Source organism: Ambystoma mexicanum, chromosome 2q (genome assembly GCF_040938575.1).
Source record: "Ambystoma mexicanum isolate Mex_15411 chromosome 2q, UKY_AmexF1_1, whole genome shotgun sequence".
NCBI classification, from domain to species: domain Eukaryota; kingdom Metazoa; phylum Chordata; class Amphibia; order Caudata; family Ambystomatidae; genus Ambystoma; species Ambystoma mexicanum.
In genome coordinates, this window is record NC_090924.1 from 1,006,124,927 (window position 1) to 1,006,145,309 (window position 20,383).

Consider the following 20,383-nt stretch of genomic DNA (forward strand, 5'->3'; position numbering starts at 1 on the left):
GGACTCACGGAATTCTGCCACACAGGAGATTTGGAGGTGTTCCACAATATGTGCCTAAAGTACAGGCCAAAACGATTGCATTTTGGCATGGAGGGCATGATAAATCGGACTCTTCTAGCGGTCTTGGCACATAACCATAATGTTGGCCGTCAACAAAGTAGGACGACCGGAACTTTAGGGACGCTTCGCTACAATAAGGCCTTCACTAAAAGAAGTAAACAATGGATTATCAAACCAGTGTTTGAGGATATGCAATATGACTTTATTGAGAGACTTATTGTTGATGTCCTAGATAGGCACATACATGGAGTTGTGAACGAACCTTTGCAGGGGACAACTGCATTGCCACCCAACATTGCCTCTGTTCCATGTCCACCTAAATAAGAGCTCATTGAGAAATACACATCACGGTTTAAATGATTGTAATTTGATTGTCTGTTCTCTCGAGTCTCCTCATGTTGCAGGCCCATTGAATATGTGTATCTATGTAATGTGTAAATAAAAGTGATTGCTCAGTGTACATGCAATGTGTCTATCCAACCTTGTTCATTTGCGCATTAAATTAAACCAAACAGTAATATAAATCATTTTTCACAAAATATAGAATGTCTCCGTATTTATGGTTCTCTGGGGCTGCAAAGCACGCAGACAAAATGCAAAGATGGAGTGTAAATTTCAAGTCCTGTGAGATGGCCTTACACTGAATGTAGCTAACTAGGAATGTGTGCTCGTTCAAAGTGAAGGTCAGCTGCTTTGATTTTTTGCTCGGGTGCCGGAATGGCCCACGACTCAGTATAAGGTTCTATTGTTATTTGACCTTGACAGGCCGGGACCATCCCGAAAGACTTCTTTTTGGGGGTGTGGGGCAATAACTTAAGAAACGATAATGAATATAATTTCAGAAACGAAAGCCATTTAATGTTCGTTCATTAGAAGAAATAACGTCGGCATAGAAGGAGTGGTATTTCGGGGCTGCCCTACGCACAGACACAATGGAAAATGCAAACATAATTTAAGTAACTCTTTAGATGAGTTTATACCGCAATTTAATTACTATACAGTAGCTTTAAAGACGGGTTAAGTTGTACTTGTTCGTTCTATGTGGCATATTGTTTTGTACCGCGCACTATCTTGAGGAGAAACATCTCCTTTTACGGAAGCACCTCAAAACCTTCCTCTTTGCTTCTGCTTTCTCTCTCCCTCTCCCCTGCTACAACTGGTCCACTGTCTGCGACCTCGGTCCTGGGCCCTTCCACTCTCCACCTGCACTGCCTCCCTGTCAACCCCTGCACTGGGGGACTGTCTCAGTATCCTACAGCCCCCCCTTGACGTATAATACCCAGTTGCACTGTCCTAGCTATGAAATAATTTCCCGGCCTAATATATAAAATGAATAATTTTAATAAAGATCTGATGGCGAGACTAATTTCATTTTTTATGTTTTTCAAACAGGTACATCATCCATTATTGCATGTGTCACGAGTACCAGACACCGGCGGATGGGTTTTTCAACCGCCAGTTGCTTCTCCGCGTGAACAACGTTACCACCCTGACCATTTTATGGGACAATCGCCAAGTACAAGTATGCCCTTACGCGGTACTAACGGCTAGATGCAACATACAGACCGTTGTGGTGGCCTAGTGCCTCGTTGTTGGAACAGCCATGCGATTATCAGTGCGACCGAAGAGCTTATTTTATCGTAAACCAACACCCTGTATACTGCACACGAACATCGCGTGCCTCAAGACAAACTATTTTGGATCGAGAGCAAAGAAAAATGCAAATCGCTGAATATTCTCAAAACATTTGATGTCAAATAAATGTACTTTGCCAAATGTACAATCTTGCCGTTTGCTTTTAAACCACAGTTTCATATTCCGAATTGTGGCGCTGTATTGTGAGATGATCTAAGACCCTGTGTACAGCAAAGGAACATCGCGTGCCTCAAAACGAACTTTTTGGAACGTGAGCAAATAAAAATGCAAATCGCTGAATATTCTCAAAACATTTGATGTCAAATAAATGTACTTTGCCAAATGTACAATCTTGCCGTTTGCTTTTAAACCACAGTTTCATATTCCGAATTGTGGCGCTGTATTGTGAGATGATCTAAGACCCTGTGTACAGCAAAGGAACATTGCGTGCCTCAAAACGAACTTTTTGGAACGTGAGCAAATAAAAATGCAAATCGCTGAATATTCTCAAAACATTTGATGTCAAATAAATGTACTTTGCCAAATGTACAATCTTGCCGTTTGCTTTTAAACCACAGTTTCATATTCCGAATTGTGGCGCTGTATTGTGAGATGATCTAAGACCCTGTGTACAGCAAAGGAACATCGCGTGCCTCAAAACGAACTTTTTGGAACGTGAGCAAATAAAAATGCAAATCGCTGAATATTCTGAAAACATTTGATGTCAAATAAATGTACTTTACCAAATTTACAATCTTGCGGTTTAATTTAAAAGTACAGTTTCATATTCCCAATTGTGGCGCGCTGTGTTGTGTGAGCTCATCTGTGTTGATTTCCGGGTTCTGTGTGGAGTCGCGTAGAAGACGCCTGGGCGCGTTTGCCTACGCAGCTCAGTCACGTCACGGATAGAGGTGGGGAATATGAATGTTTTGATAAAGTCTGTTTCAGGGGCGGGGGATTTGATTTAGTGCCGCAAAAGCAGGTGAGCCAGGGCGATGGGGGGAAATGATAGGATTATCAGAAAATGGCGGCTGATTTCGGGTGCGTTAATGGACGAAAAGTCGGGTAAGGTCCATAGGAAAGTTTTCTACGATCTACCGAGTTATGCTTAAAAACACATGGCCGAACCGCAGGGACAATAAAAAAAAGTCCCGGAACTATCCTTTAACATTAAATCAGTCACTCTGTAATCATACATGACTTGTCCCTATGAACGTCTTGATTGCTGCAAAGGATAAAGCCGCAGCCTGCTCCACGTGCGCACTGAACTTATGCAGGTTTTGCATCAGTGTCTTTTCACAATGCCAATTTCCACTTCGTCACTTTGGGATAGTACCTTTTCCTTTCTGCTCCACTCTTGCGAGCATACCAATGGTGGGAAAAAAAAACATCGGACGGCAAAGGCAGGTACAGCACGGGTAGTGACAGGAAGGTCCCTGTCGGCACCTGATGGACCATGCACAGCATGTGATTCTAAGGACTCGCAAGCCACACAAACACACACAACCCAGCTCAAGCCCAATCTCTAAAGTGGCTCAAATATTGCATCATTTAAAAAAAGGTACACTTCAGACTTGGAAAGAGTGACAAAGTCAGGTAGTTCCAAGGAAGAAGTAGTGTCTCTACGACGCACGAGGGACCAAGTCTGCCACAGGCATGTGCTATATTTATTTAGCATTTGTAGGCGCCTATACAACAGAATGAGGTTTCCATGCGCCATATTGAGGCGTGGGGTTCGAGTTGCAGATCTCCACCCTTCCTCATCCATATGCCCTTTCAGAGCCGATGAATATACTCTGAAACTTCAGGTACTTGAGTCCAGTCAGTAAAGACCTATTCTACATTTGTACTTGCAATGAGGCCCAATCATGAAAGAGTCACAGTAATGGCAGATTATTTGAGCAGCCAAGCAGGAAGTGTCAGACCCCAGTGTAACTCTCCTCGTGGGGTTCCCTATACCAATGGAGATCCGGACTACAGAAACAGTGGAGAAGCACAAACCCAAACTGCAGATTCAGGCTGGCAGAGTTGGGGGAACTCAAGGTATCAAGCAAGCTTTGAAATCTGACCAAACTACTGGTGCTGAGTGGCAGGAGTCTCTATGAAAGACTAACTCTAACAATCAGCTGGACAATGAGATAGGTGAAGCATGAACAAATTAGCCAAGCTGGTTCAATTACAAACAGCAAGCTGGGCAAGGCTATGTAACTAGGACTGTGATTTAGACAAAGAAGCAAGCTGGGTGAAGCAACCTGTGACTGATCTGATTTGTTTATTTGTGACGGGCAGATCCTCAAAGGGCACCAGACAGACAACTGTATCTAGGCACAGATGTTAAAATTATGAGAAAAAAAAGTATTACAATGTGTAAAGAAAGTTACTGGAAGAGATATGCTTTTAACTTACTCCTAAATAATGACCGAGAGTGGAGTTTAAGATTGAGGGGCCCGGAGTTCCAAGCTTGAGGATCAAAAACAGAAAAACATCAGTCTGACTCCACGATGTACGAAGTGGGAGGGGGTGACTATCAAATGTGTTTCAACAGCGGACCAAAGTGGTCAAGCTGGACAGTATGGGGAAATCCTGGAGACAAGGTAACTTGGGGCTAAGCCTTGAAGGCACTTAAAAAGGATCCTCTGTAGTACCAGGAGCCAGTGAAGACATCTGCAAGGTGGGTACCCACGCAGTTCTGTATAGGTTGGAAAAGAGTCTGATAGCCGCATTTTGGGCAACCTGAAGACGGTGCCTCTGGTCTGCCGGAATACCAGCAAGAGTAGCATTATAATAATAAAGAATGGAATTTACTAATGTCCCAATTACAGCTTGATTATTTTTTTCTGCAGTAAGGGGGAGAATGGGCTGCAGAAGTTTAAGAAATCGATTGACGTCACGATTTTGCTAGCCTTTGAATTGAAATTTAAATCCGAATGACAGACACAGCCACGATTCTTTACTTTTGAGGAAGAAGCAGTTGGCACATCAAATAAAGCAGGGCCAAGCACATAGAATTGTGTGGGTGCCAGTATAGGTTCAGGGCCAAGCAAGCTAACATCAGTTTTTGTGAGATTTAACTGCAACCTATTTTCCAACATCCAGCTTTTGATGTTTTGGGCACATGCTAGTATTTGTTTAATTGAATCCGGGAGATTATTAAGCCGGACAGATTTGGGTATCAACATTGTAGTGTAAGGGAGCAGAAGAAGGACTGACACAAAGGTGGCATGTTTGGGGCTAAATACCTATTAAATAATAACTCAACAGAAAACCTATCTTTCCTTATGCATAACTGGGGTTTCCCTGCCTCAACTAAAGATCTAAGGTGTCTGGCAGGATGTATGTATGTATTTCATCTTATATAGCGCAGGTAGCCCGCGGGCATCAGGGCACTTGGACAAGACAAACATTCACTAAAAACGATGGGCATCCAAACATCCGAGCTAATTAACAGTACAGGGTAACTGAGACCTCCATGCTCATCTGAATAGATGGGAATTTAAACTTTTTGTAAACACATACTGGCTGCTTTCCATTCTCAATGAGTCTGGTAACATGTTCCACAGCTGAGCTGCCAACACCACAAAAGATCTTCCCAAGCCAGACTTAAGTTTATATTTGGGAATGGTCAGAAGGATCTTACCTTCAGACCGAAGCTGTCTATGCGGTGCATATAGAACCAAGCTATTCTTTAGGTAGCTGGGAGCTTTACCATAGATGCATTTGTGCACCAGAGCCAGAGCCAGAGATTTAAACTTTATTCTCTCCTCGACTCTGAGCCAGTGAAGAGAAATTCTATCCTTAGTTACATGATCTCTTCTCTTGAGACTTTTTACCAGCCTGACTGTCGTTCTGTAGGACTTGGCATCTAGCCAAGTCCTTAACAGAAGCCCCGATCAAAAGGGCGTTTCCATTATGGAGCCTCGATGGCACAATGGCTCTAGCAATGGTGGCCATATTACCTTCGTTCAGAAACGGTCTGATGGCCTTCATGAGCCGTAGGTAGTATGCTGTATTCTTTTGCAGATAGTCTGAGCTTCGGAGTTGACAGCAGAGTTCACCATCATACCTAGGGTTTTAACCTGAGAAGATACTTGGATTCTGGCATCCTTAATCTGAAAGGACTTCTAATCCGCCCCAAGTTTTGCTAGCGGGCGACTGGGGCCGAAAAGCATCAGTTCGGTTTTGGTGTCATTGAGACACATCCAGTTAGACTGCAACCATTCATTGATCACACCGTTATCTTTTCAGATCTTGACACTGTCTACTCTATGACTGCCTTCTAGCTCTAGAATGAGCTGCGTATCATCTGTGTAGTTTGTAAAGAACACTCCAGATTCTACCAGGATATTACACAGAGTACGCCTATAGATGTTGAAAAGCATGGGTGACAGACTAGCACCCTGGGGTACACCGAACAAGATGGAACAGGGGTCCAAAAAACTACTTCCCCAGTGTACTCTGGCTTGGCGGTCAGATAGAAATGATGCCAGCCACTTGGTTGCCTTTTCGGAGCAGCCTACATTATCTCTCAGTGCTTTAAGAGTTGGTGATCGACCAAGTCAAAGGCCGCACTTAAGTCCAGCAGCATTAACATCTCTACTTTGCCCTTATCCAACAGACTCAACATGGGATTCTGGAGGTCCAACATGGCTGTCTCTGTGCTGTGTGAGGCTCTAAAACCGGACGGCTGTTGATGTAGGGTCGAATGTTTTTCCACATGATTTTGCAGTTTTTGTGTGGCTATCCTATCCAAGATTTTATGGACAAAATTGGAGTTAGTAATGGGGCAAAGGTTGGCTGGGTCCTTAGGGTCCAATCCAGCCTTTTTGACCAACGGAGTAATGGTGACCTTCTTAAGCTCCTTAGGGAATAAGCCCTCCTTAAATTAGGCATTGACTATTTTCAATAAGATGGGAGTGAAAAGTTCCTTCTTTTGGAGAATGATGTTAGAGGGTAGCACATTTTCTGCAAAGGATGTTGGTTTCATATGACCCAACACCTCTAATAACTCGGCTTCAGTAATGGGGGAAAACATGAAAATCTCTTCTGTAGGACAGAGATTGTCCACTTCGGGTACCATTATCTGATTCGATGTTAGTCTGGCTTCAATTATGTTTTGCCTAGCTTTCTCAGTTTTGGCTATGAAAGCCTTTTGTACAATGTCACAGTCTACCTTTGTAGGCAGGAATGGTGGAGTGAGATTTTTTGGTTTCTCTATACTCTTTAAGATGTCAACGAGTTTACTGGTCTTATTAGCGGCATTTTCAATTTCAGCATTGAAAAAAATTGGCCTTCGCTGTTTTTATCATATCTTTATACTGCTTATTCTCATTCTTCCATTTAGCCTTGTTTTCAGCGAACTTGTCTTGTTTCCACTTTCTTTCAAGGGCCCTTTTTTCAATTTTGATAGAAGTAAACCACTTCTGGTTGTTGTTATCCTTCCTAACTAACTTAGGTTTGAGTGGCGCCACTTTTTCCACCAGCTCTTGAATGTGCACAGTATATTTCTCGAACAATGTTGTTCAATTGTCTTGCTCCTGAAAGGAGAGCAGGATTTTATCAAGGCATGGCTGAAGTTGTGCGTTATTCAAGTTTTTAAAATTTCTGCAGTCCACCTGGACATGGGGGTTGTGTTGTTGGGGAGGTGATTGTAGTTTTAAGTCCAAGGAAACTAAGTGGTGGTCGCTCCAGATGCACGGTGCAATATTGCATTCCTGGGTCAAAAGATTATAGGCGAGCAACCAATCTAGTTGATTCCCTTGTGGGGTTGTGGGCTCCTCGTTTATAACATGGAAATCAAGATTATTTAATGCTTTTTCTAGTATAATAGCTTCCTTATCTTTCTTATTCCCCCGCCAGTAGTTAAAATCCCCAACCACAAGGGTAGACACGTTGGTGGATCTCAAACTAGCCAGTTGTGAACAAAGTTCATTTGGGGAAATCAGAGAGCAGTGACGGCGGTCTATACATTACTATAACATTGAAACAATTATTAGGTGAAGACCAACTTCAGTTGAATGGCTACACATCCACTACAACTGAAATTGACCCTAAAAAATCTAAGGTTTTCCTTGGCGATAATTGCCACCCCACCTCCCAGACCCTGCTCTCTGTTGACATTATAAATAATGTAACCCTCAGGTACTGCTAGATCACATGTAGACCAGGATGTCTGTTAAAGTAAAAGTGACATTGGTATTCTTGACACAGTCACTGTGAAACTATGTTGCAACCCTACAGCTCACATTGACCCCGGCCCTCTTGAGATAAGCCTTGCTAGCTCAGTCACTCTACCAACTTGTGTAGAACAGACTTATACCAAAGGTTGGGTTACCTATTGCCAAGAGGACAAGGCTGGTTCAGTCTCCCACAGGGTACTGCATACAATCTTGCCTAACACTTACAATGCCCCGAACTCGAGCCAGTAGACTTTCGATGCACTAACTAAATCCCCAATGGGTTTCTCGAAGGGAGAACTAATCATAGCCCGGAACTTCAACTGCGTAGTGGATCCCACCAAGGATAAAACCCTACACCCCCCACGACTACTGCAGACAAACTTAATTTCCTGGTCCTGACAACATTATTGAGGGACCACTCGGTGATAAGAGGCCTGGAGATTCTTCCACACAGAGGAACAGGATTATGGGTTATACTCTCCAGTACACATGGGGCACTCCAAGTTGGATATGGTGCTGGTTTTCAGGTCTCTTATCCGACTGTCACCAAATGCAAGATCCTTCCGAGGGTTCTTCCGGACCACACCCCTGTCCACACCTATCTGGACTTTGGGGTTCAGGCAAGTCAACAGCGGAAGCTGTGGCACTTTACGATTTCATTTTAAAAGACATGCTGAGCGGCCACCAGGGGGCACACTGATGTTAGCAGCTTCAGTACTTCTGTCCAGACCAACGGGTCGAAAAAGGGAATGAACCCCCATTCCTGCCCCCCCCCCTTATGGCAAACACCTAGATAAATTCAAAGCCCTAGCTAGAAGGTGCATGTGCACCACTATTTGGGCAATTTGTCTGCAGTGGTAGCGTGATTTCAGTCCTTGAAGGAGACACGGGAAAGCAAAAGTGCTTTCCCCTACGTGGAGCTCCATTGTGGGACTACGACAGCGGCCTGGGGTCTGTGATGTGAACCGGACCCAAAGGACACAGCTTGTGCAAGCTCTTGAACAAGCATTTATCTGATGGCGGTGTGCACCGCAGCCTCCAAGCACCAAGTATAGGAGGCACGAAGGCGATTGCGAAACGCTGTTCCTCCGCGATCCTTGCGCCACCCCTGTGCCCCCACAGTGGCGCACATTATCCTGTGGCAGGGACGACGGGACGGAGGAAGCGCACTGCCGGCGCATGAGAGAAGTGCATAATAGCGGGCTTCCAACCCGCGCGATTGTTGGGCCCCATGGTGCAGACACCCCGGATAAGGATCTAAGGGACTCTATATAACAGGGTGGGGTACTGTGAAGAACGAAACGGGCAGTCCTGGGCCCCTACTGGGAGCCATCCAAGTGAACGTTTAGTCCCTGGTAGAGAGAACTGCCCACCTTATGTAATATCTGGGGTCAGACGACCAACAGCAGGGCCTCAACCCTATGGACAACTGGGTTTTGCTGGAAGGGAGTGGTGTACAGAGGGATGCGGAGTGGTCTGGACCAGCTAAATTAATTGTGAAGAGATGTTTGTAAGCTATGTACACAAGGGAGCTCTCTAGAATCAGGGGAGGGCCTGGAGGAGATACCATCTAAGTGTGTGATAATTATATAGCATCCGGAACAGAGGGTGTCGGCTGTGAAATGACCCCCCACAGAGGAGCCACCAAGGGATATGGTGACCCGGGTTGAAGGGGAGAAACAAGACACCACAGGCCATAGACAGTTGGGAAAAGAGGGAGCAGTCCTATTGACACCCCCCCTGGAAGAAAGGACAGGGAGAAGGCAGTACAGTCCTCGCCATATATTTCATGGACTGGAAAGCAAAGTCCACAAATATGGACTGACCACATCACAAAATTGACATGGATTGCAACAATGGAAAAGCCAGTGAAAGTGCACTTGGAAGAGACTTATGAACTCTGCTTCCAGAGTGAAGGAACTCTCTTCAAAGATGTAACAAAACTCTTGATTCCAGAGTTGAAAAAGGGCATGGCGGCAGTGATGGACTATTACTGGGTCTGTGGGTAACAAATGTACTTGCACCTCCCGCTATCATGGAGGGCCTTTTGTTCACTGGCCATGCTGCACTCAGCCCTATTAATAGTCCCAGAAGAACACCTGCAACGGAGGCCCATCCCAGATACCACCCCAACCGTTCCTCCAGCATTTGAAGAGCAAAACTCACTTGCACCACTTCAGTTCCGCATCGTACCCGGAAGGGAGGTCGAACTACTTATCCAAAGATTAATCCAAACCGCTTGCTAAAATACCAGATGAGTACAGACATTTCAGCTCAGTGGAGACCCTCTTTGCCTCACTACTGCTGCCCGGCGTACAAGCGGCCACTAACTCAAAGTGGCTGCAGATTGTTCAATGGGAATTAATACAACTAGCAAACGACACAGAACACGGGTTCAACGTCATAAAGGTTGAGTTGTGCGCCCTAAGATTGATGACCATGCAGAACCGCTACATCCTCGATCTGCTGACAGCAATGGAAGGAGGCGTTTGCCACAAGATGGGGGATTCATGCTGCACTTTCATGTCCCCAGAAGTCGCAGAAAACGGTTCCCTATCTCACATAATTACAGCCATGCACAACCTAGGAGTAGTCATGAAGAAGGAAGTAGGACTACAGAACAGTGACGGGTTCGATCTCGCCTTCAACTGGGAACCATCCTGGCTGGGAGCCATTGTGAAAATGCTGGTGCCCATCATAGTGTTCATCCTGGTCATCTTCTGCACCTGTCAAATGGGCCTCCGATGTTGTGCCAAAGCTGTGCCTAGTAGCGCAATGATGATGGTATCTGTTGGGGTTTCAAAGGTACCTTGCAATAGGAAATTATGTTGAAATACAAAACAGATCATGTCATTCCTCCAATGATCCCTTATCCCCCATAGAAAAGAAGTAGACCGCCTACAGCACACCATCATTGTCCCACCCTAAAACCCTGAAAATGATGAGGAAGTATGGTTTGATCTAGCAGGAGATGGGGATGTATTTATCCGACATGCAACCTGAAGAATATGCGCAAGCACAGGAGAAAGTCTGCAGTCAGTATATAGAGCCTGGATGCCAATGTTATGTTATTTTATTTATAAGGTGCCAAAGCCCGAGGGCGTCCAGTAAAGGGGAGCCCACTATATGGGGCCGCAGTAAGAAGGGAAAATGAACGCATGCACGCGGAGGAGTTTGTTACTGTAGAAGTAACGAAAGGGGGGGAATGATGGGAAGGAAATTAATGTATCTCACCGGCCCCTAGGCGCTTTAGGGTAAGGTTAATCCCATGAAGACACCTGTGATGTGCCAGGGGAGAAGGGGTGGGGGGATGGGGGGGGAGTGCTAAGAGACCCTGCACGGACACAATACTATGCAAACTCTAGATGTTTAGACTTAGTGCATGCATATAAACCGGTGCCATTTTGTAGCTATGGTAGAAACATTTGGGCCTGCATGGCTGTGCGGTAGACACAGACCACAAACCTAACTAAGAAACCTGAATAGGCCCAAGCGCTGATAAGACATGCACCGTTAGTTTCCACAGAAACTCTCTTTTGTTCTTCAACTGTTGCCAATACGTGTTATTCCGAGAAGGAATGTGCCCCACACGACCACGCGCGTCAGCATGCACAATTATAGCAGCCAGGCCAGCGCAGGGCCCGACCCCCACCCAGCCAACTATGAGTTACAGCCCCTACGACTGCCCCAGTCCCAAGACCCCTGAATTCCGTGATAGTAGATGACCCCAGACCACCAAACATAAACCCACTGGCCATAAAAGACCTAAAGAACATGGCCACTCCACCTTATTTCACAATTACCAGATTTGTAATGTTAGGTACAGGGAGGAATAAATTCTAGTCCAAAGCGAGAGTGGAAGCCTTGGATGCAGATGGTGTGATACAGAATGAGTGAAAGATGTGGGGTCAGCCTGACCTAGACTCACCCCTGTGACAGTCCCGAGCCTCCCAGGTGCACGGCATAATGATAGAATAGCATTGTCTCATATTCTAACTAATTGCCAAACTGACCTTGGTTCCCTGGAGGTGAGCCCATCAGACCCCACGTGATGGAAGATGGACGGGGCTGCGGCCAATGGCCTGGCAGCTCCTATAGAGCTGGCCGACCATGTATAGGGTCTGACCAACCAGGCACGCAAGTTTTTACTGTATACTGATGACGCTGTGACTCTTTAAGATGTCGCTTGCACCCTTTTTGCTCAGAACGTTCCTGAGCAGCAGAGTTCTTTGCTGGCACATCTATTTTTTATATAATTAAAACTTGTTATCCTTGAAAGAATCTCTTTGCCTTTTTTCCCTAGCGGATTGTATTTTTTCTGGTGTGAGTGTTCAGGGGAGTGCCTTCACATGTGCAAAAGACATGAAATGCCACAAGCAATTGGAGCACGTCAGAAGATGTACATGGATTCTGGTCTGTCAAATTCAATGGCTTTATTAAATGAAAATATGCAAACTCCTAACTTTCCCTCTACCAAGGGTGTACCCGAGCTAACCAAACTTAACTAATGTGCTCATCAGTCGTCTGTGATAGTCCAAAACTAAGATCTCTCCATTGTCCAACAATGTACCCACCCTATGCTCACCCCACCACTACATATAGTAACAAGGCACATAAGATTTACTCCATTCTCCAGTGAATTGGCTGTTCACCACGTTCAGCTGAGTACTGAATCTTTAAGTAGTTCTTAGTAACTAATCTTATCAAGTTCCATAGTTCTGATACTGGATTTGTATATGCTTCATTTGTCCTTTCTCTTGGGTGGTTCCTTTTCTCCTTTTTATCTTCCTCTTGTTTTGTCCCTTGGTTCTCTATACTTTTCTTCCTACTCCGGTTCGAAGGTTTAGTTTTAGTCAAAGTCCATTCTTTTTCTTGGTTCTTTATATTCCAACAACTCCTTTGCAAATTCTCGACACTGGCAAGTATAAATGCGCAAATAATGATTTCCGGTCTCTTCACTTATTCTTGATACTTGGCCTCCACTGAGACAAGCATGAGCATTCAAATAATGATCTCCACTTGAGTCACTTATTATTGATATTTGTTCTTTACTGGGATGAGTTTGTGCATCCCAGTTATGACTCTCCTGCCCACATTCTTCAGATATTTCATTGACACTGGGACGAGTTTGAAGCTAACAAATTATTATTATTCACCGTCTCACTCGTGGTCTCCCGCTTTCCCTGTTACTTGAGTTCCTAAGGGATAATCTCACTGGGTCATATGAACATGGGGAACCCTCTGGATCAATTGTCAGGTCGGCTCTCCGGTCTCTGTGGTTTTTCACACAGGCTCTCCCCCGTTTCCTCCATTATCTCAGTTTGGCCCTCCTTTGTCAAAACGGTGTCTGCATAGTTCATGGACTGCCTAGCCCACCACGTCTTGTTCGTGGTCATATCACTGTGTTCCTCTTACCGGGTAGGGATGTTTATGTACCTCTCAGTACTCTGTTGCCCTTTCTCTCTGATTCCAGGCGTACACGGCAGTGTCAGGCCTTTTACACCATCTTAGATGCTGCACACCCACGCTTCCTTCAGTGTGTCTTTGCAAGTCTGTTTGAATCTCATCACATTCTCCTCTCTCCGCAGGTCTCCACCTGCTCCCTTTATTACGCTGTCATGCGTCTTCCCCAAGTCCTCCTATTCATGATCAGTTGCCACTGTTTTTGTTTGTCTCAGTACATTTTGAGTTTCCATTCAGAGGTAGCAATACAATACTTGATTGACAATAACTAACTACAGGTGGTTTTTCCTCCCATTCTTCATAGTAAGCCCTAGAATTGGGAGGAGGGCGATGCGGCCTAGGCAGTTGTTCACCAGAACTGGAGTCTTGTGCCCTTGGGGGCGGGACAGTCTGTGCTGGTGAGGTCCTGCTTGCCTCTACCCCTAGGGAGGGTATTGTGTAGCGGGCTCAGCTCCCTGCCCTCACAGGTAGGTGACAGAATCCCATGATTCATCACAAAAAACAATAAAATTGAAAAAAAGGTTAAGTGATGCACAGGCCACGGCTATGCCATGGCCACTCTTGCACAGCATGTGCTTAGGGGAACAGTTCCAATCCAACGGCAATGCTTCAGACCACTCCAGGTACAAGAGTGTGAGAGCAACATACACAATACATCCTTTGTAGCATAAACCAAAATGCAGCAGGACCTGGTGTGCTGAATGGGCATATAATATACGGCATGGGAGATAGTCTTGGTTGGGCTTCTCAGGTTCTCTTTGGATGATTTGCTGAGGCAGCATCTGATTAACCAATGATTGAGTACATTCCAAACCAGTTAACCAATCCAAAGAAAATAATTCAGTCTCAATGAAAGTATCTAAAGAAAACCGTTTCTGAGCAGCTGATTGAAAGCAGAGATCATGTAAGATTGGTATATAAATCATCTCTGTAAAGCAAGACAGAAAAATGTCCATTTTGTTTTAATGCGCCTTAACCTGATGCCACAGACTTCTATACTTTTTCAGGATCAATTACTGTTCAGGTTACAAAGGTAAACCTCATCACCAGCTTAAATCTACTTACTGATCACCATTTTCAGGCATTCAGGGTTATCTTGAATGAGAGGCTCAGCTTGCACAGTTTTACTCAGGAAATTCTTGGAGATCAAAGGAAACCTGACTTTGGCGAGAATGTCAACCATGAACAGCTGACGGTTGGGCTCATCATATTTTAACCATCGAACTGCTGCATCATAAACCTATGTAAAAAGGAAAAAGCAAAAACATGAAAATGGTCAACGTACATTTTCTCCTTTTTTAGCTAGTGTGTGAAAACTATACCTTGAAACAAAATAACCACAAACTAGTAAAAACAAAATACTCAAGGAAGTAGGTTTATTTACTTTAGTGATCGATAAACCTACAGAGGAATCAGATAGATATTTAAACATAACCCCTTGCAGAGAAGGATACAGCCGAGATAGCTTATTTAAGTGTTACAGCCTCACCAGGAGGCTCCATTGTGTGGTAGGATGACCATCATCTAATTTAGTGGTCCTCTGCCAAACGAGAGGACCTCTATCAAGGGCAAAGGTCACCTAGCACACAATACAGCAGGTAAAGGCTCTAATGCCAGAAATAGTCCATTGGAGTAAAAAAAGGGTAGCCGTATCTAGGGCTTCCAGTTATAAAGCTTGGCCAAGTCTCATTGAGCATAGTCAATTATTTACACTTAACAAATGGCAATTTGGAATGCATCCTTTATAGATTGGTAGAGCCTCAATTCCATGCTTGTTGACTGGCTAGGGAGCTGAACGCTGTGAAAAGAAAGGAGAAGTACAGAATGTGGGCTTCTACTGTGCTTAGAACTTAGATTTCCTACTTTGCATAAAGAGAAGTATGTGCTTAAATCCTTGAAGGATTTTTTTTTCTTTGAATGAAATCTTTTGTTTTAATGATAGAATCTCCCCCTCCCTGCACTCATTTTCCCAATGCAGAACTGCACTAACCAAAAAACAGAACGAATCCCCTTTTTTGCATGTGACCCAAAGGCCCAACAAAGGAAGGCAGACATTCTCCTCCAGCAAGGCGCTGGCGGAAGGGTTTTCAGTCTGACAGTCCACTTACTTTACACAGTTTCATGGTATAGCTTCTCAATGCAAGTGTAACATCTCAGACATCATCAGTGCTCTGGTGAAGTCTCAGCTCGTCAGTTGAATTGTGAGTTTGTGGGCCAGAGAAGAAAGAGTAATGATGGGCATCAAAATACTAAGTAAATCTATTGCTTTAGTATCAGAGTAATGTTTCCTAAAGGACCAAAAAGTGACTTACATATTTCCATCTACAAAATGTTTTGAATTTCTAACATGGCTATTCCAGTGGATTTTCACTAATCCTAAACCGTTCGACAATAATTTGAGCAAATTAGAAAACCTGTATTTTATGCAAATGAATCCTAGGACAAGCAATACTATATATCGAATGTTTCTCCTCAATAGACTGTTTATTAACAACATTCACTGAGTTACAAAATCCTGCCCAATTGAATGTGCTATCATTTTAACAACCAATGTATGTTGAACCACATCACAGTAACAAATGTTAATCCTAACAGAATTATGAAATATCAAGAGATATAGCAAATATTTGATGCCATGAGGCATATTCAAGATTAGTCGACCAAGTGACTATATATGGTAAGAACAAGATCTAATTCTTACTAGTCTAGTTTTACTAATCCTTACTACTGTACATATTTTAATTGAGATAAGCCCCACCCCCTTTTCTCCCATGGTTTTCTTTTTCCTCACCTGCCTTTCATGTCGAATATGTTAGATTAAATATACTGCATGCTTTGAAAAAGACCTAGCGTCGAAACACATGTCGGCACTTACATTTGCAAGAAACACATGAAAGCACTCAGGTTGCAATACATATATATGAATAAGTTACAATGTTGGATCATCAATATTATTTAGTCAAACGTTGATTTGTACAATAACAATAGAATTGGATACAATATTGTATGCAACAAAGTCAAAAGGTATACGACTATAGACTTTTATTCAAATAAAGAAAATAACCTGCCTCTCCCTATTTCTAGAGGGGTCTTCCCCCAACTCAAGACAGAATAACTTAGGTGCTTGTCAAGATTTAAGTCAAAAACCAATATACCGCCCTCTGTCCAAACCAACTAATCTATCCCTACCACTAATAAACCAAAAAGGGATCAATTAACTTCTTATCAAAGCCACCGGAAGAATGGCTCACTTCTCCTGGTGAAACAATCCAGTCTTAAACTGACTGAACAGCAGTCTCTTGCAATAGGGTCTGATTTACCAAATACTCAGACCAGGAGAATGACTCTTCTACTGGTCTATCTGGAAGGGTTTTGAAGACTGTTCCTGGATAGTGCTTTGTACAGTTCTTTAGACATCTCTTTACTTCATCCAAAGGATTTGCAAACAGAGTTAAGTCTTTATGAACTCTTCTTCTTAGTGCTGGCTCTTGTCAGGACTTGCTATATCTTGACTTTTGGGGGATTGCTCCCCGACAGTTCTTGATCCTTTTGGTAGCTTTCCCAGGTGTAGCGGTTCCCCTGTGACGAGAGAGTTCACTCCTGACCCACTCTTCACTTTGCAGACTCGTGTAATTCGGGAGACTACCCCCATGATGTTCTTGACTCGTTTCCTTGGAATTCACCAGGACGAGGGGGTACTCCCAAGGGATACCAGATTCCTCATTCTCTAGGTATTACTACTGTGCTGAGGGAGATCACTCCCAAGGAATACTTGACTCTTTGGGCTCCCTCGACCCCACCCAGCTTTCCCGTAACTCCCGTTACTTGGATCTTCACTGCAGCGGGCCACTGGTTCTTCCGCAGGTCTCAAAACACTGTTGGTTCTGCATGCTCTCGCGTGTATTCCCGTTTTCCTCGTCTTTGGTATGTGCAGCTCCACATAGCTGTTGCTGGAGCTGGTCTGAGTGTTTTAGGGACCTCCTGTTCCACCTCAGAGACCCCATGTCAACACTGGATTCTTCCTGCTTCTACAGCGATTCTGGTTCAATCCGGCTCACATCATTCTGTTCAGCTTCTTCTGAGACCCACTGTCTCTCAACGCTTTGGGCAGTGCAGGTTTGAATTTCCCCAGCCCTGCAGGACGGACGCCAGCTTCCCTTGCTGCTCTTCCTGCTCCTCAACACCTCTAGTCTTCCTATGGTCTTCGCTGTATAGTACTGGGACCGCTCCAGCGTAGCTTCACTGTTTGTTATCTTCAAGCCTCCTGGTGGCCACCTTGCCACAGTACTTTGGTAATCCCTTCTACTGTGCTTCTGTATGTTTCTTTGGTTCTTTGTCTCAGTCAGATCTGTTCTTACAGGTGAGATAGTAGAGACTTCACAATAACAAAGTAGTAATTTCTGGTTGGGAGAGAGGAGGAGGAGTCAATGGGGACATGGCTTCTGGTAAAAAGGGCTTAGGGAGGTCTTTCACAGGATGAGAGTCCTTATTCCCATGAGCAGTCTCTCTCCATATAAGGTTGTCCTGCTTTTTACCACAGCTAAGTGGACTATTGGGTAGCAGTCTCACTTCCCTAGCCTCATGTCCTGGGTGTTAGTCTTAGCAGTGCACGCTGGTGGCGCGAGTTATGGTTGCTTAGTTTACCATAACTGGCGAATTTCAGGGTGTTTTCGGTTTTACTTGGAACCGTAAACGTCCCTTTAACAAAGTTTTTTCATTGAATTTCATAGGTTTTTATGAGTCCAACTTAACCATAATGTCTACGAACATCTGACTTCATTGCAGACGGAGAGTGCCACATGACAATATGCTGGCGCGTGGCATGATGACGTGTCCGAGAACCCGTATGCGCTTCATGATAACATCTGAGCTTCGCGGACAGTTCGGAAACTGCATTTTCTACTGATCTAGGAACTTTCAACTTCAAAATTTCCCTTGCACAGCTCCAACACCTATTCCTACTCATCCAGTGACAATCAAGTACGCAGTACATACTTTTTGCAAAACTGCTATTTTTCTTAAATTAGAATCAGCTAATGCCATCCCCCCACAAGAGATACCACCACTGCTATAATCAAGTAGCATGAGAAACACTGCCCCTACCTTAGAAATAACACGCAACATTTTCCCCTGTCCACCTGCCCCTCTATATTAGTGTTTGGTGCCTCTTCCCCCATTTCCCTCCCTACTTTCGTTCTAACCTCTCCTGCCAAAAAAGGAAATTCATCCAAAAACAAAATAAGTGTTCCTTTAGGAAGCACCTTTCACAGTTAAAAAATATAACTAAAGAAAAAACTTATCGACTCAATCTACTTTATATTTCTCAGTAAAGTACATAGACTCAATAAGATTTTCCAACATTCCATTTACATTTTGTTTTATGCTAATGGGAATACTGTGGCATTCATTCTCCGTTCCAGGGACTGGAACATTGGATACCGGCCCAGCAGCCCAAGTTATCAACCAAAGCAAAGTGAGGGTGGATAACGAGGTCTCTGGACCATTATCCCCCATTCCAGCCCATGAAATGGGGGATGAAGGCCATTATCAGGCGTCCCGGTGTAGGGAGGAAAATCCTTTTCCAAGATGGCCACCATGGAAAGGGAAGGCGGGGGTTCCATACAGGACCCCTCTTCGCTTTCCATGGCAGCCTGCAGAAGGCAAAAAGAGAACCCTATGACCATGTTACCACAAACACATTTTTCTTCCCTTTCAAATCTATCCTAATTTTGAATAACTTTACCACAAAGCCAGTCCCAGGTGGACATGGCCACTTTAATCCTATGTGTTGTCCCTTGTGGTCATGGCCAGTAGCCAGATTGTCCGGATCATGACCTTATTCCATGTCCCAGACAATCTGGCCACTGCCCATGGCCACAGGCTACCCCATAAATACTAAAGGTATACCGCTATTTTTTATAGCTACATTATGACACTTGTCAAAAAATAAAACACTGGCACATTTCTAAAACCATGCTTGTAGGTCCTTGCCAATGCTCCTTACGCAAGTTTGCTGGAAATCCCCCCATGTTTTATTTTTTCAAAAGTGTCAAATGTATGCACATACAGTCGTCATATAACCTGGCCCCCACTTGACAAAATCCATTCAGACTTTACGAAAACATTTATATCTAGATCTATAATCTTTTTTGCAAACCTTTGTGTAGATTTGTCAAATGGTACCACATTTATAAGCCTTTACAATATTTTGGGACTCCCCCTCTAATTTTGCCCCCTCTTGACAAAATCCCTCCAAACTTTGCAAAAACATTTATATCTAGATCTATTATCAAATTGCCAAATTAAGTGTAGATTCGTCAAATGGCACCTCATTCATAAGCTGTTACATTAGTTTGGGACCCCCCTCTAATTTTGCCCCCTCAGGACAGAATCCCACCAAACTTTGTAAACTCATCCGGAATCAAGTCAGAAATATACATGCACAGAATTTCATGCAGTTATATTAAGTGGCGCCAAAGGTATAAGCCATCGAAGAACTGCATTCACCAACCCTGTAATGCTGAGGTGTTTGCAAACTTTACAGGACTGTCCGCAAACATCCGAACTGTTCGTGGACTTTCGTGGCAAAAACCACCCTTTTTTTGCTTCTTGCAGCCATATCCCATCCCATCCCATCCTCATCACCCCTCACCTCCACAGAGATTATTTGATAAGTTTCACAAGTGCAATGTTACGTTTTTTAATATGTTCGTCAGACGTCCGCGAAACCAAGATGGCAGGCGTTTCCAAAAATCTGAGGCTCTTCACCAGCCAATCAGCAAACACGTTGCATGTCCGCGGACATGACGCAAGGCGATTAACCAATCGGTGTCCTACTCGCGGAGCCAACAGGGAAGTGTGTCTGCAGAGCAGACAGATATCACTAATTTTTTGTGACCTACTTTTTGGTCATTTTTTAAAAAACTACTGGATGATTTTTCACCAAATCTACAAAAGCAAGCTTTCGGGACCAAGCCGCTGCTCCTGCTGCAAATTTGGTGAAAATCCATCCAGCGGTTTGGGCTGTAGGCTGGAGCAAAGTTTTTTCC

At 44.1% G+C, this 20,383-nt stretch overlaps 1 protein-coding gene across 1 annotated transcript in view; it reads right to left on the minus strand.

Annotated features, from left to right (window-relative positions):
• The window catches only part of KLHL7 (kelch like family member 7), a gene marked incomplete in the record, with an annotated part of 773,580 nt that overhangs the window by 405,881 nt on the left and 347,316 nt on the right, over positions 1–20,383 (minus strand). The window contains 1 exon segment of the mRNA XM_069648328.1: positions 14,400–14,574. Within this exon segment, the coding sequence (XP_069504429.1) occupies positions 14,400–14,574 (175 nt within the window).